Source organism: Dermacentor silvarum, chromosome 1 (assembly GCF_013339745.2).
Source record: "Dermacentor silvarum isolate Dsil-2018 chromosome 1, BIME_Dsil_1.4, whole genome shotgun sequence".
Taxonomy (NCBI): Eukaryota; Metazoa; Arthropoda; class Arachnida; order Ixodida; family Ixodidae; genus Dermacentor; species Dermacentor silvarum.
This window is the reverse complement of record NC_051154.1, coordinates 123,449,101-123,466,175: the sequence shown is the minus strand read 5'-3', so window position 1 is coordinate 123,466,175 and position 17,075 is coordinate 123,449,101. Positions and strand designations below refer to the sequence as shown.

Genomic DNA, 17,075 nt, shown 5'->3' with positions numbered 1-17,075 from the left:
CCTTAAATTTCTTTGATGCTGAGCAGAATCGAACCCACGTCACAATGATTCCTCAAGTACAGCAACCCAACGCATTAGCAGGCTGCACCGCAAATGCACTGGGTATGCGTCTCTTTTCGATGAATGCCTTTCACGTCAACGCTTTAGTTATGGCTGCACCATGAATGCACTGTGTATGTGACGCTCTTCAATGAACCTCTCGCTAACTTGGGTGACTGAGTATGTGCCACTGAGTGTGCAGCAAGCGAGGGAACAATTCTCAGCGTTTGCAGGCACCGGCAAGCTGCACTTCTCGTCTCGAAAGCCACACGCAAACTTCTTGGTAATCACCCGCCGCGGTGGCTCAGTTAGCTAAGGCATTGCGCTGCTGAGCACGAGGTCGCGGGATAGAATCCCGGCCGCGGCAGCCGCATTTCGATGGAGGTTAAACGCAAAAACGCCCGTGTGCTTGCGTTGTAATACACATTATTGAACTCCAGATGGTCAAAATTAATCCGAAGCCCTCCACTACAGCGTGCCTCATAATTAAAACTGGTTTTGGCACATAAAACCCCAGAAAGAAAAGAGAAAACGTCACTAGATGGCGCAGCGTGTCCCAAAAGAAGCTCGAGAGAGAGGAACCTGGTTGTTGCAGGACGCATTTTAGCGTTCACACGCACCGGTGCCATGCATCTCAGAGGCCACACACAGTCTTGGTGGCGGCGGCGCTAGATGGCACCGAGAGTGCTTAGGGAAGCACGAAAAAGGAGTCCTGCTTCAGTGGACGCCTCATACGTAACTTGTTTCGACAGTGGCCATATGTCGTGTTGCAATATTGATTCAATGCTAACACATTGTCATCGACAGTCATTGTGAGATGGGTCCTGCCACAGTTTTTTCCATAATGCAGCATCTCAGGTATCAAAGAAGTTTTAAAACTTGATAATCACAGTAAACATGTGTAAATATCACAGTAAATATGTTGTTCAAATGAACAACATATTGTCTAAATGAACAATGTCCCAGTTTTCAGTGTACCTGAGGAGAGCCAGAACTTACGAAATTGAACATAGTCTGGTGGTAGGCGCACAAATTCGAAACGATCAGGGACATCGTAATGGAAGACGGGCTTGGCTGTCTCCTCAAATCCACCAAGCAAGAAGCCATCCCCAAAGGTTCTACAGTAGACACGACCATCATAGTCCCACACAACTGTAGGCAGAAAGAACATAAAAGGACATAAAACATCTTATACTAAAAAGCTCACTAGAATTTTAGACTGAGAAATCCTAAGCTGCAGAAATGGTACTGCACTACACTGATCCAAATAACAATCAGGAAACATTTATTCATTTTGAATTCATAGAACATAAGTTAACTTTTGCAATAAATCTGTATACGCTACAGTAAATTTACTATAAAAAAAAACCATCTCACTTGGAAGGAAATCACTTGGTTGGTCCAAAGCTCTAGTGATTGCAAATGAATGCTTGGCAGCATGAATTGGAACCATAAATTTGGGGTGACTTCTTTGCCCAAGCTCTCTAGACCACTGAAAAGAAGCATTCAGAATAATTTCATGCACTATGCATTATACCAAGTACAATAAATAAAGATACTACAGTTAAACCTGGATATAACGAAATTGACAAATTCCCGAAAAACTTCATTATAAAAAGGATTTCGTTATATGCAGGCCCAGCACGAAAATTCGAAAAAGAAACGCTTACCGTATTTACTCAATTCTAACGCACCCTCGATTGTAACGCGCACCCGTTTTCCATAACCAAAAGAGAGGGGAAAAAAACCTTTACAGTACCGCGCACCTCACGCTTTCATACAGAAATACAACTGCAGGCCCGCCTCGCGCACGCTCTCACGCACGCACACGTGCGCTCACTCTCGCCTCACAGTCGCCGTGAATTCGAGCGCACCAAGTGCGCCGCCGCCGCTTCGCATTCCGTCGCGGTGGAGAAGGTGCTTCCGGTTGCTGCTCGCACAAAAATGACAAAATTTGGGGCGAAATTTCTAGGTTGTCGGCGGGGAAAATTTTTTATTTTGAGGGGGTCTCCCGCTGCCACTTCGTTACGTAGAGGTCTCAAATACATGTGCTTCTATGAAGTAAGGGCGGGGAATAGAAGAACTTCGTTATATCCAGGAATTCGTTATATGGAGGTTCGTTATAAGCAGGTTTAACTGTATATGTCAGAGCATGCAAGTCCTGGGTAGCTGTCTAATTGTTAATTAGATTATGTAGCTCAAATTCGTTGAGGGCACAAGAAAGCATTATTTACATCAGCTTTAAAGTGGCCAGTTTGAAACATGGGCCAAATGCAATGCAGCCAGCTTTGGGCATGAAGCGTGCCACACATTACATCACAGAAATTGGTAGTGGTTGTCAGGTGGTATAACAAACTGATTGCAGCAGTCAAGGGCTGCACCATGACCATGTAGCTGTAAGTTCAAGATATCAGACAGTCCATAGGATAATAAGGTACAGAAGGTGAGAAGGACGCTCTACATTCCCAGAGATGCAGTACCAGAGGGCCAGAGTTATTCCATGTCAAATGTGGAGACGGGCAGAGTGAACGAGGAAAGAATGGCCGATGCGCTGGTGTTCACCTAGCTTTTGTCAACACAGACAAGGTTTAGATAGCGACTAGTGCGCTGGGTTTGCAGACCAATGTGTGAGTGGTTCATGAGACCACATGACCCCCATCCAGTGATTTCCATGATGTAACTAGGAGCTCTGCTTCAAGACTGAAGCTATACTGCCCTTGGTGCATGTATTGAATTGATTACATTAAAACATGATGTCGTTCATTATTTGTTGTGCTTTCAAAATACTAAGCCTTCAAACTGTATATAACACAGTTCGATATAATATAAACTGTAATTCAGTGGAGGAGAAGGCTTTTCACAAAAAGTAAATGCACTGCCTTCCGAGAAACAAGCGTTATATGTGTACACAAATTCTCTACAACTTTTTCACCCTTTTTTTCAATGAAAAAAGGAACTATGAGTATTTGAAAAACATACACTTCGTTCCAACTAAAAATTCCCCTCAGTGAATTTCTAGGTACACAAAAAAGTGGCACCGTTCAGGTCTCGTTGTAGAGGAACAAAAGTGCCTAGTTTTCTCAAACTTCGATCTTTCTCAGAACTCTCACCATTGAAGCCAATGTCTATAAAACAGCAAGCAGCCCGTGAAATAAAAACCACTCACCATGCCACCAGCAAGGATGAAATACTCGCAGCTGATGCTTCCCAGTTCTGTTTCAGCTTGAACCACAATCCCCTGGTCGCCGACAACACGGTTCACATGGCAGTCCTCAATGTATGTTGCTCCTGAATTCACAAACAGCACATGCATTGCCACTGAACATTTGTCTTGAATGTGTATCTGCGTCACATTTTCAGGACAAAACATAATGCCCAATAAATACTCTCACGCGTCCCCTGATGTTGTTTTCCCCGCATGGCTCCTGTAATCCGGCTTCGCCGCGTAGCTTTACGGCAGCGGAGTTGCAGCGTATTCCGAGAGATGGCACTAGTGTTTCGCTGCTCACGCCACCTGACAGCAGGGGGGTTAGACGGGCGCAAAAGGTAGAACGCGGTTCCTCTTCGGGTTGGGGTCGGTGTGCGATGCGGACGTCCCGCGCGTGCGCCGATCCACGCTTTGCGAGACCGACTCGCGTGGCTAGGAGTGGGGCACCGGTATGGACGAACACGGACCGTTCGAACGCGCTATCGTTCGCGTGACCGTACACGTGAACGAATAGGCGATGGTGTCATAGCATGGGGCGAACATATTCGCTCGCTATCTGGTCGCGGTGAGTCAGACTTCCTTGATTTGTCGCGCGCCCATGTGAATGTTTTATGCATAGTAATTCGGCTAGTGTGTGTTAGTGTATGTAAGGTGCAATAAATGCCCCTTTGTTTGTTTGCACTACTGTGTTGTCGTTCCTTTGTCCCAAGAACACGTGTGAGACCCCACATCTGGCTGCCTAACGTGGACCTCTTGGGACATCGGACGATAATTTTGAGTTTTGCTCGGTTCGAGACAACCTTTGTTTGAACCGAAGCGTATTTCTAGCGTGGATTTTGATCGATAGCGTCGGCGGCATGCTTTCTTGAGCAAGGCGACGGTTGCTGTAGCGTGTTTGAACTTTTCAACTGTGGGGATGCGCGACTCTCACGCGTCCCCTGATGTTGTTTTCCCCGCATGTTTCCTGTGGTCCGGCTTCACCACGTGGCTAAGTGCTGGCGGTGGTCGTAGTGGTTGCGGCGCGTTGCGAGAGATGGCGCAAGTGTCGCGATGCTAATGCCACCGAATGGCGGGGTGACTTGGGAGAGAAATGTGGAGGGCGCTTTCTCTTTGGCTTGGGATCGGCGGCCAACACGCATGGACGCTTCGCGCGTGCGCCGGCCCGCTTCGAGGGACCGTCGCGCGAGGCCAAGAGCAGGACACCGGTATAGACGAACACGGATCGTTCGAGCGCGCCACCGTTCGCGTGACTGTACATGTGAACGACTAGGCGATGGTGTCATAGCATGGGGCAAACGTATTCGATCGCTATCGGGTTGCGGTGAGTCGGACTTCCTTGATTTGTCGCGCGCCCGTGTGAATGTTCTATTGGTTGTAATTCGGCTAGTGTGTATTAGTGTATGAAAGGTGCAATAAATGCCCTTTTGATTGTTTACACTACTGTGTTGTAGTTCCTTTGTCCCAAGAGCACGTGTGAGACCCCACAATACAGAACATTAGGTACATAGGCCTGGACAAAAAAAGAAACTTTCAAACTGTTGTCTGATAAAGTGTAGGTAATTTCACAAGAAATTTCCTAAAAATATAATGGCAGCAGGCCTCAGAAACATGGATGTGCAATACTATTACAATTACAACTTGTGCATTTATTTCTCCATCACTCTTACCTCTGAAATGTGACAAGACAAGCTTTTTTACATGTTGTTGTCATTGAAATGCGACAATAACACAGGCATTGGCCACAGTGATCGTCACAGAATACGTCCCGAGATGCGCAACTTTCTGGCCGTGCCAACTCTTGATTTTGGCGTGAATTCTGCCAAACTTCCCAACGTAGATCCCGCTAAAAAGGTGAAAATCTTTAACTGACAGTGAAATTGGATATTGCAGGAGCAGAGAGACGACTCTGACAATGAATACGTGTTTGAGCTTGACAGTGACTCTGACAGTGAAAGTAACGACACAGAGGATGAAAACGACTTGGAAGAGCCAATCACAACACCTATGAATTCCAATGAATGGCATGACCATGCAGTCACAAGAACTCGGTTTGTTTTTCAAGGAAGTCCTGGGATGGACTTTGATGTTGCCCTGCGTGCTGCACTGTGCTTTAAGATCTTTCCCATGAAAACGAGCTTCTGAAGTGAAAAGGAGTGTAACAGGATGTAAATAACTAATTATTTGTTGTATATCAAAGTTTTGTAAGAAACATTTTTCTTGTTTAAACCAAAATTTTGAGAAAAAAAAAGCTCCCCAAGGCACAGTCGTTCTTGAGTTAACAATTCCTCAATCAAGGGGTTAATATAAAAAAAGGTTGGACTAAAACTTGCAAGATCATCACTGCTCTTTTCCCCGAACTGCATGCAAACATTTGGAATAATAGTGTTTGTTAACTCAGTATACAAGTGTACCACAGGAGAATTGGCGTTGAGAGATTGCTCCCCATGAATGCATATATCTCCTGCTCCTGCTTTCTTCTGCATGTTTACTGCTATGCAAGAATAAAAATAATGTATATAATGACCTGTCCAAACAAATCACATAAAAATCAGGCCATGGTACCAAAGCAACACACAGGCTATGAGAGACACCATAGTGGGGGGACTAGAGATTAATTTCAACCACCTGGGGTTCTTAAATGTGCACCTAAATCTACATGAGCGCTTTTGCATCCTGTCCCCATTGGAATGCAGCTGCCATGTTTGGGAATCGAACCCATGACCTCGTGCTCAGCAGCTGAATGACAGTTACGGAGTGATCGTGGCAGATGTTTGAACCATAGAGTTTCACACTATAAAACCTAGAGGGAAATGCGGCGCTGCTGCGCTGTGGTATTCATGGGAATGCCGGTATATTGTGGATTCGGATTGGCGTCGTTCTTGGAGAGCCCGAACGCCTTGAAGACGCGCCTGGCTAGCACCGTTCCGTCTGTCACAAGGATTAATTTCCTGCTAAAACAGCACATAAAAAACTGCTTTATCTTTATTATTACACAAAAACATGTTTTGTTTAATTTTGAGGACATACTATTGGATGCACAATTCTATGAAACGTAAAAAGCATCAGCTGGCCGCTAAAGTTGGAGGGCAGACGACAAGATTCTCGCTCACTTTGGAACAACTTGTCGTCTGTTTTTACTTTTCTTCGCTTGATGCTGCATTGTAGGTGAGTGAACTTTATTGAGAGATGTAATATGGGTGAATGAAAGCCTTTTATGTAGATTTTATTTTAAGCACGCGTTATTTGTGTAGCCATATCCACGTTTTAGACGAAGCCTCGTACAACACAAGCCAACACAAGCCTCGCAGACACATATCCCGTCATTCCCATGAGGGCACGGCAGCCCTTTAAGAAACTCGCATAGACGGTGGCGCCAGTTTACCCTCTAGGTGTTATAGTGAGAAACTCTAGGGTTTGAACAAGCAGCAGTTGAGTTAGTACAAAGTGCTTGTTTAGACCACTAAAGAACCTGAGATAAAGTATTGCAATATTCTTTAGCTGAACCTGACCGAGGAAAATGTAGCCTTGTGACTGAATTTCAAACATGTACTTCAGTTAAAATGAAACTCAAAAATAAATATATTTTTTTAATAGTGGTGCACAGACAACTTTACGAAGAAAGCAAAACTTAGGAGAGGCCTGGCTGTGTTAAAAAAAAAAAGTGGCAAAAAGCATGTGTCTTTTTCAGATAGAAGCACTGGAATTGGTGGTCCCAACATCGATGTCATCATAGCAGCCATGTCTTGGACATCTTGCCTTGCTGTGCATGGTGAGTGTATGCAGGCTCCACTGACAAACTTTGTGTAGTCATTGGCACATCTGTGCTTGCACTGTACCCAAGACCATCTGAGTGTGTGACTTCCATGCAAAGCTGCCATTGCACAGCCCATGTTAGCAAAACTTTAGCTTTAATGCCTCATCTACCACTGAAAGAGGCCTGACGCAACACCAGCATGACCTCTGTGGGCACAGCGTGACAGCGCAATGCCGGCGGGCCCAGCTGGTGAGCCCAGCTAGTAGGCCTCTGGGTAAGGGCATGACAGAAAGGGCAGTAAAAAAAAGAAGAAGGCAGCCCACCAAGCTGGCAGAGTATTCACATCAGGCTTAAGTAACATCAGGGCCTCTCCTAAGCTTGTTTCCTTCTGCATGAGTTAATCAAATACGAGAGTCCATGGTGTCTACTGCCAAAGATTCGCAACATACAGTAAATAAAAGTAAATGTTGCACTTCAAGGTGGAAACTAAGAGCTTTGTCATTTAACAACAAAACAAAGTGATGCACCCAGAAATCAAGCACAGTGCATGCCTGCCTCTAACAACAAGAAGACAAACCTCTTTGTTGGGCTAAGTCAGCCATCGTTTGGCATAAAGCCACAGGATCAACAATGCCATCTCCAGGAACAAAGACCCCACCCTGTGGGTGAGAAAACAGCAATGTTACTTTTTCATTATGTAACCTGTCCCTTAAACTGACACAGCTGTTTCAGTAGGACACTAGGAGGGGTGACATCACTAGATGATAACATGCCCTGCTGGTAAAGTTAGCATTAGGCAAACACTATAAGCTCAGACAGAAATAACATCAACAAGATCGAATTAAAGAAGCTAACTCTTTATTGGGCAAACTTGTGCCCAGACATCAAAACAGCACTTAACTTATGTGAACACAATAGTGGCGAGCAAGTCAGTGGTTGTTGAATCTAATGCCACTGGTCAAGTCTGTCCCCTATTTACACATGCGTCACCAGTCAGTGAGAGCAATCGCTGGTTTTGTACAACAGTAGTTGTGTCATGTATGCAATATGATTGAATTGATTGATTGATTGATTGATTGATTGATTGATTGATTGATTGATTGATTGATTCACCCTCAAGGCTTACATGAAGCATCATATATGAACTGAAAACATTAGATAGAAATTCTGCGACCCATTGAACCACTAATGGGTCAGTGTTAAGGTGGTTAAGTTTTAACTTTTAAGAGAATAAGTCCCAAGCTGGCTTTATCAAACACTTCAGTGAACTCTAAAAATACGCAGTCTATCAGAAAGTTATTACCCAAAGTAGCGTGCAGATTAATATTGAATAGAAGCATTATTGGACATCCTTGTGTTGCTATCGAATTGGCAACAATGTTCATGAAATTTCAGGTTACAGCAAAGGTGTCTTGCACCAAGCGATAACATGATAGCAGCAGTAATTTGGTGAAAGTGGCCACCAACAAAAAGTAAACAATGCAGGCATAGTAATATAGAACAGCACCTCAGAAGATCCCAAACATTTAATAAAGGAAATATGAAAAATGACTGCATTTCTATTAACAGCAGAGAATGCTGGGGTTTATCTTATAAGGCAATCGCAGCATGCTACAAAATGACATCACACAATGTGCACCTATGGGTGCACATGCTACAAATAGCTCAAGCAAGATCAACAAAACTCAGGACCAAGAATAGGAACTTAAATTAGTACAGCAAAAAAAGGAAGAGCTTTGCAGCGTCTTCATAATACCTTTTGACCCCTCGTTTCATGCAGTACACTGTAAGTATGACATACACAGTGTGCAGCTCTCTCAATATAAAAGTGTAAAACGCACTCAGTATCAGCAAACATCACCTAAAAACTTAAATGCTCACCACAAGGTCTTTGGTCAAAAGATATGGGTGGTGCTCCAAAAGCGTGGATGGCTGCTGAACTATGCATTCGATTCCTCTTGCCCTGAGTAAAGATAGCACAAGTAATCAATAAGGAAGCCCCTTTTAGTCCGCTATTGAAATGTGCATCAAAGCATCCATCTTAAATGAAAAAATTTATGGAAAAAATAACTTGCTCAAGCACAGCTTCTATACTTTTGCGTCTATTTACAGCATGACTTAATAGATGTGCTTACCTGCATCAATAACAGTACACAACATTTCCTGCATCAACAAATAGCAATGTTCCTATCTTCCAGACAATGACCAGCAATACAAGGAGTACAGTTGAAATCTAACTTTACTAAATCAGCAGAGACTGCTGATTTATTTACATAAAATCAGGAAAATTGAAAAACAAGAATGTGCCAAATGGACAAAATGCTTTCTTTGCCACAAAAGAAAGTGTCGCTCATCCTTGCATTTAGTTCTCAGAGAGTGAAGAGTGGCATCATGCATTTCTCCTGTGTTAGAAGAGTGCCTAGTGGCTCTTCAGTTCACGGGATCATCTGGACAATCCAGATTGCTACCTGATACTCCTTCATTAGCAGCTATACTGATGCAGCTTCGTTCCTCCAGTTTCTGTTGAGCTGTGTCCACAGTGGCATCAGCACTTACACAGCCACCTGTTCACTTGTAAAATGCTTACTTAAACATCATCAGTGAAGCAGCATTACAACAAGTTGAAGCTGATACCTTATATTACTTAAAAGCATGGAGGAAAGAAAACTGAGGAAAGCTCCAAAAAATTTCAGATGCATAGTGAAAAATTTGGTGGAAGTCACGTGTTATCAATGCAGCAAACAGGAACAGCATCAACATTGCCAAAGGAGCTGGCTGCAGCTCAAAGTAAAGTTGCTGTGACTAGCACGGTGCCTGGAGTGGCATTTTCCATCAGTGCCTCAATGATCGCCACATGTTTATTGGCATATGTAGGTCAGCAAGGAAGCTTCAATTTGATGCAGTGCATTTACAACACTAGACAAGATGTCCAATACAAGAAGCTCTGCCCTCTTCTGGTGCACTCACAGCCTTTGTTGGCCTTGATAAGGAAATGCAGCAGAGAGGCATTTGGATGCAGGAAGAAAGAAAGAGAAGCTGCCGCATAAGCAGAAACACTTTAGCATGAAATCATAGAGTAATATAAGGGCCCCCCCCTCCCCAGATTCCTTCCCTTCCTCCCCACCTGACAGGATCCCAACAAGTTCACACAGCTTTTCACAAAAACTAAGATTGCACTTCCTGTGCCAATGTCCAGGGCCTGTATTCATTCACAAAACTGCTGTTATGTGGATGAGTTTCGTCATTAATGAGAAATACACACAATGGAGAAATCCACCGCCCCATTGCAGGGCAGTGTGCACAACATGATGGCAAATGTATGCCTTCATCAGGCACCTCAACCACATGGAGCTCCCCACGAAGACGAGATAATAGTCATTAGGTTGTCAGAAGAAGTTCCTTATCACTGGGGAGGGATGTACACCCAACCTCCGCAGGTGCACCCACTTGGCAATGGTGTGCAACCTCACGGCTCACTGGGGATGGAAAGAAGGCTCGCCAGTAACAATATCATGGATAATCCCTCCCAGAATACAAAGGAGAAGTCCCCTGTGTGAATACCCCTTCACCAGTGTTTGTGACCAATCTCAAAAAAGCAGCGAGTGTGATAAAAAGGCAACTGCTGCAGTGATCACCACAAAAAATTAAATTGTGGGGTTTAACATCCCAATGCAACACATGGGCCATAAGAGCTGCCATAGCAGGGTCTCCATAGTAATTTCAACCACCTGTGGTTTTTTTTAATGTGTCCACGAAGCACAATACACAGGCATTTTTAAGCATGTAAGTGCTTTTTTGGCTCTGCATGTGTTTGGCTCTCCATGCATTCTACTGACTTTCGTATATAACGACATTCGTTGTGTGAATGTTTGTACACTGGTTACCACAGCTACACACGGTGCCGCCAAGAACACTCCCATGCGAACTGCTTAATTAAGCGTTGCTTGCCATCAGCTACACGCAGTGGCACCACACAGGCTATACTGCTCCTAGTTCTACTTTCCACTATCTAGCTACTGGATGTTGTGCATGGATCAAATTTTCCCCAAATAGGTCCTTTCCCCTTTTCAAGCAAGAAACTAAAACTCAAAAGGAGGAAAACACCACTGCCAAGAATCATATCTGTGACTTCATGCTGAGAAGCAGACTGTCATGGCCACTGAGCCACAAGGCAGGTTGGCGATCACCACTTGTAGACAGCAATCCCCAAAGAACAAGGTAATTACAAAAAAAAAAAAAAAAAACATGGACACCACTATGCTAAATGCAGAGTCACACTAAAAGCACACAAAAGGTGAAAGAGCAAAGAAAATGCATATGGCTAACTGACAACTAACATGAAAATAAGCATAAAAGAAAAATGAGAAATGATGCATAGTCATAGTGAAGAAGTATAAATATCACAAAAAAAAAAAAAAACAGACACAGTGCATAGGACCACTGTCCTGTCCTGGGCACTGTTCCATATACTGTGTCGTTGTCTTTTTGTGCTATGAATTTTACTTCTTCATTATGAATCAACTTGATCAAGATTACATTTTGCATGGTCACTGTATTGGGCACTGCCAGATTAGGCAACACCAGGGGCGGATCCAGGTTTTTTCTGAGGGGGGGGGTCAGCTTCTGTCAATGATGATGATGATGATGATGATGATGATAGTAGTAGCCTTTCTCATTTACCGAAATGCACCGTTTCTGCTCACGATAAACCCGCGTTTTATACGGCTAGAGCAACACCTGCAGCCCGCCGTGGTGGACCAGTCAGCTCAGGTGTTGCGCTGCTGAGCACGAGATCGCGGGATCGAATCCCGGCCGCGGCGGCGGCATTTCGATGGAGGCGAAATGCAAAAACGCCCGTGTGCTTGCGTTGTAGTGCACGTTTAAGAACACCAGGTTGGCAGAATTAATCCGGAGCCTTCCACTACGGCGTGCCTCATAATCAGAACTGGTTTTGGCACGTAAAACCCCAGAAAGAGGAAGAAGCCCTATAGCGAAGCCAGGTATCGGTTTCTCCGAGCATAAGGGAAAAGGACGTTACCCAATACAGCCATGTGCTTGGCGGCTGTGCCTGATAATACAGGGTCTTCAAAACTAAGCTTTATGGTTTTATTAAAATTAGGCACTGGGAGGCACGCTAAGACCACCTGTGCAAATAATTTATGTGGCCAGGTGGGCCAACGTGAGAGGATAATTATCGCTGTGAGCAGCCGAATTCACTTAAGTTGAACAATTATTTTTTTTGTCGACTGCAGTAAGTGGGTATGTTTGTATTGAAAACTTAGAGACAGTAGTGTTTCTACACAGTATCGGTCGGAAGAATTATTCTAGCGTGTTGGTGCTCCGAGATATCCGACTCCAAATTTCTATTGTCGTACTGCGAAGAGTTATGGAATCGACGCGGGAGTGGTTTATGCTTTGCGTTGCTGTGGAAGGGAGGCATTTTGAACGTTTTTAGGGCATTGACATCCTGATGGGTGAAGTGTTGTCATGAAATTCGTGCATGACAACATCAAACTTAGAACGGCAGTATATATGAAATATTCGTTAGCATAGCTAAAAAGGTTTCTGTTGTTGATGGTGTAGTTGTTGCTTTTGATTTCAATAAAACTTACAATACTTGGAAATCAGCAGTCACTTTATTTGCGTAGCCCAGGAAATGACCATGTCCCGTCGTCTAGTCACCATTACGCAGGCGCATTGCCCTCCAGCTTCTCCGCTCGCACCGTTATCTCGGCGTGGCAGCTGCCGCCAGCTTTACAGGCTGCGCGGTCGCGTGTTATGACAGCGGTAACAGGTTCTTCGATTTCTTTTATTTCACCAGCCGTCAGGGGAAGGGGGACAGTTATTATCTTTGCCAATGCCTCCGCCACGTTGTCAGACTAAACGCCGCACCCAACAGCCGTCACATCATGGAGGAGCTTTGCGCCAATCCTCACTCTCTTGCATGCGTAATCATGCGAACGACAATTAAAATTTGGAGTTGGATATCTTGGAGAATAGACATGCTAGAAGAATTCTATTAAGTGAAACTGTGTAGAAACATGGCTGCCTCTAACTTTTCAATACAAACATACACACTTACTGCAGTCGATAAATAGTTAATTATTCAATTTTAGGTAATATTCGGCTGCTGACAGCAATAATTATTATCTCACTTTGTGTCCCCCTGGCCACATAACTTATTTGCCCAGGTGGTCTTTACGTGCCTCCCAGTGCCTAATTTTAAGAACACCATAAAGCTTAATTTTGAACACCCGGTATATCTAGCCTGTATTAATCGTTTCTTAAAATAAAATTTGGGATGATCTGTCACAGGTTTGTTATAAATGCGTAAGCACGGGTCCATCTTTGGAGTTCTGTTGGGACACCTTGATTTCCTTAAGAAGATTCTTTGTGTTCGGCTGGGACACCTTCGTTTGCTTTGGAGCTCCAACGCGGCAACCACTACGCTGGTTGTTTACGATATGCGAATCACCGCGTATGAAGAAGACTCACGACGCCACCTACAAGAACGATGTGGCCTAGTAGCCGAGAGCGCGAGCCAGCGTCTACATGTTTTGCTTCCCACGCGACATCATCCTTTTACACAAGGCGCGCATCTGCTCCTGTTTCTCTAACCACGCGTGGTTAGCGGCCAACGCCCGCGCGCTGGCGTTGGCCGTGACGTCACGCTCCCCCACTTCGCAGCCGCTGCTCGAGGCTTCATCCCACTCCGCGAGAACGGCCACTCAGATAAACGGATCCGACGGCTTTGAGCCTCCTATGCTTAATGTACGACAATAAAACTGCGAAGTTACAATGAAAAACTTGTAGCGTACGAACCGTACTGTGCTCGTACTGGATATTGTCAACGTGTAACTGTGATCACACTTCTTTCTGGGGTTTTACGTGCCAAAACCAGTGATCACACTGAGTGCTACAGTTTTAAAAAAAGTTGCCTATGCGAAGTTCTTAGTTTATCTGTTAGTTGTTATTATTTATATATGAACACTTCAGCGAGAGATCTCTTTCATTAAGCAGGTTGGTCGCGGAACCGATGACAGCCAATGAGGCAACCGATGACACCCCGATCGGGAACTGAGTTGATCAGTTGCGAAGGCGCTCGCGCGGACATCTGCGTGCTTGGCAAAAGGCACGTCCCCTCGTTCATTCGACGCCACCGATGGGAAGAGTAAGGCACGGCCGGCGCCAGGAGGTCCAAGGTGTTCGTGAGAAAAAATAACTACGGCAAGTTCGTGACACCACACCCCTACGGAATACAACTAAGCTTGTGAGCGAGCTAGCTTTACTTCTACATGGCTCATACCACTGGTACTCGTGAAAAATAATTTTGAAGAATGCTGGTGGCGATACTTTTTTTTTGCGACAAGGCCATCCCCCTGTCAGCGAGGGGGCGATGCAGGAATCTGAGGGGGGGGTCAGGACATCCGGACATCCCCCCTGGATCCGCGCCTGGGCAACACCCAATGTGAGTTGCCAAAAAGTATACCCAGCATTGCCTTTTCATGTCTACAATTTGTGATATGTATGTAATTTTCTATTACCCACCACAGTGGCTCAGTGACAATTGCATCTTGCTGTTGAATACAAAACCATGGGTTCAACTTCCAGCCACTGTGGCCACACTTCAATGAGGGCAAAATGCAAAAATGCCCGTGTACCCTGCTTTCGGTGCACATTAAAGAATCCTAGGTGGTAAAAATCATTCCAAAGTCTCCCACAACAGTGCCCCTCTTAGCCCAATGTGCAGTTCTTGGATGTGAAAACCCACAATTTAGTTTTTGACGGTTGACACTTTTGACACATTGACACTTGACATTTTTTACACTTTTCTATTGCGCCTCTGGAACTTTTCTCTGTGGTTTCTTTTGAACTCTTATTTTTTTTTTTTTTTCACATCTTTCTCATGTTCATTTTTCCCTCAATGTCTATTACAGTATAGGATTTTCTTTGGAAAACCTATTGACTGACTTCATGGCTGGGAATCAAAATTTGCTAGCAAAAAAAAAAAAAAAAAAATCAATAGGATAGTAAAATTATGTTATAACTGCACACTAAATTAACTAGTGTTCTTTATTACCTAGTTTTATAAACCAAGTCTTGTATACAGGACAAGGTATTCCACATGGTCACGACTAATCAGTTGTTAGAAAATGGCCAACGTATGGCACACATTATAAGAGACAAAAAGGTCAGATTTATTTTACCGTGCCTCAGCAGCAAGTCTGAGGAGTGATGTCATCCGCTTTTCTGTCCTTGCAACACTAAGTGAGCCACATCGTCGCCAACCTAAAGACACCAGCAAAGATGAAATGCAAATTTATATTGACAATTTATGACAAATTACGCCATCCTTAAAAACATATGTAGCAACCAAACTAAGCTGCAGATTAACAAACCATGCCAATGCAGCCCCATTGCCATATTTTTCAGAGTGCAGTCCACGTCTATACACATTCAAATATTGCAATTTCATGTGGTGCAGATTACCTATGGGTGCGGACTATACATAATGGATTTTTTAAAGATAATAGGCCCAGTTGATGAAAGCAAGGCTTGGCATGAGCGTGGAAAATTTAATGGTGCTAAATCCCATATTGAAATCAAATGTTAAAGCTTAATAAATTGCATTCTAATAAAGAGCCCAGGGACTTACTGTGTGTAAATAAATTCTTGCTCGGTGACTGTATAGTGGTTTCAAACAGTTACAAAAAAACTGACTTTCAGCCAAAATTTGTCTCTGTGTATTATATACAGCGGGTGCAGACTGCAGCCTAAAAAATATGGCACTTAGACCATGCCACTCAGAAAAAAATTAAGGCTGCACTAAGAAAATACTGTAATACAGTAAAGACTAAGCATATAAAATTACGCTCTAACTATGCGCAAACCAGTTTAATGTCAGCACTAACGTTGGTGTTTCTTATATGTGAGAATAACTGGAAGAAATGACCCGCCGTGGTTGCTCAGTGGCTATGGTGTTGGGCTGCTGAGCACGAGGTCGCGGGTTCAAATCCCGGCCACGGCGGCCGCATTTCGATGGGGGCGAAATGCAAAAACACCCGTGTACTTAGATTTAGGTGCACGTTAAAGAACCCCAGGTGGTCCAAATTTCCGGAGTCCCCCACTACGGCGTGCCTCATAATCAGAACTGGTTTTGGCACGTAAAACCCCATAATTTAATTTTTAATTTTAACTGGAAGAAATGAGGGGCATGTTAAGTAAAGCTAGCACGGATGAGAAAAGTCACTGTGGCCAAAGAAATTATGGAGGAATACTCAGTACTTTAAATGTCACGGGACATTAACAACAACCAGTGGGGCCCATATTCTCAACCATATGTTAATTGCAGTGCTGCACCATTAGAAGTGGCTAGCAGTGGAGTGCTAGCAATGGCTCCCTTCTGGTTTCACAGGCATTTATGTGTGCACACAGGTGCAGCCGAGACTTGAATGTGTTTATCAGTTCTGCTCCTGACCATGGCAGCAGCTCCAAACTGGCAATGGCTGGTGTATAGCAACAAGACAGCCAGATCCACAGCAATCACCATGGAATACAAATAAAAGAAGGATTTTCCTTTCAGAAATATTTCTTTCATTTTATCATGTAAGCTGGTCTAATACACTGAACACAACACTATTAACCTATTTAAAACATTTAGTTTTAAACGAGTGTTGACTTAGCTAATTACACCTTTAGCGTGTTGATCAATTGATCATTATGGCTTTTTATGATGCTAAATGCTAAACTTAATCAGTACAAAATGAACTGACAAGGTTTAGCTTTTCCCACAATTTAGCAAAGTGCATCCTCAGCAATAACAACAGTCAACCCTCTGTCGCTCTTACCTTGCGGAGAAAGTTTGTCAATAGTGCATGTTGTTAGCCAAGTTGGTCGTACATCGTTAAGTAAGGTGCTGCACGATACAAACACGGACGAGAAGAGCACAAGGACGGGCGGCCGTCGGCCATCCTTGTGCTGTTCTCTTCCACGTTTGTATCGTGCAGCACCTTACTTAACAAAGTTTGTTAAGTTCACTTTTTTTTTCCACCTCCATCATTTATCTGAACCAAT

General features: G+C 44.0%; 1 protein-coding gene across 1 annotated transcript in view; it reads right to left on the bottom strand.

The window, feature by feature from the left end:
• Positions 1–17,075, bottom strand: part of LOC119435972 (pyruvate dehydrogenase phosphatase regulatory subunit, mitochondrial-like) — a 59,793-nt gene that overhangs the window by 32,799 nt on the left and 9,919 nt on the right. Inside the window, exons 4-9 of the mRNA XM_037702692.2 lie at positions 15,209–15,290; positions 8,883–8,964; positions 7,579–7,660; positions 3,206–3,327; positions 1,417–1,531; positions 1,039–1,191 (exon numbers count right to left, since the gene is read on the bottom strand). Of these exons, the coding sequence (XP_037558620.1) occupies positions 1,039–1,191; positions 1,417–1,531; positions 3,206–3,327; positions 7,579–7,660; positions 8,883–8,964; positions 15,209–15,290 (636 nt within the window). The remainder of the gene's footprint in view (positions 1–1,038; positions 1,192–1,416; positions 1,532–3,205; positions 3,328–7,578; positions 7,661–8,882; positions 8,965–15,208; positions 15,291–17,075) is intronic.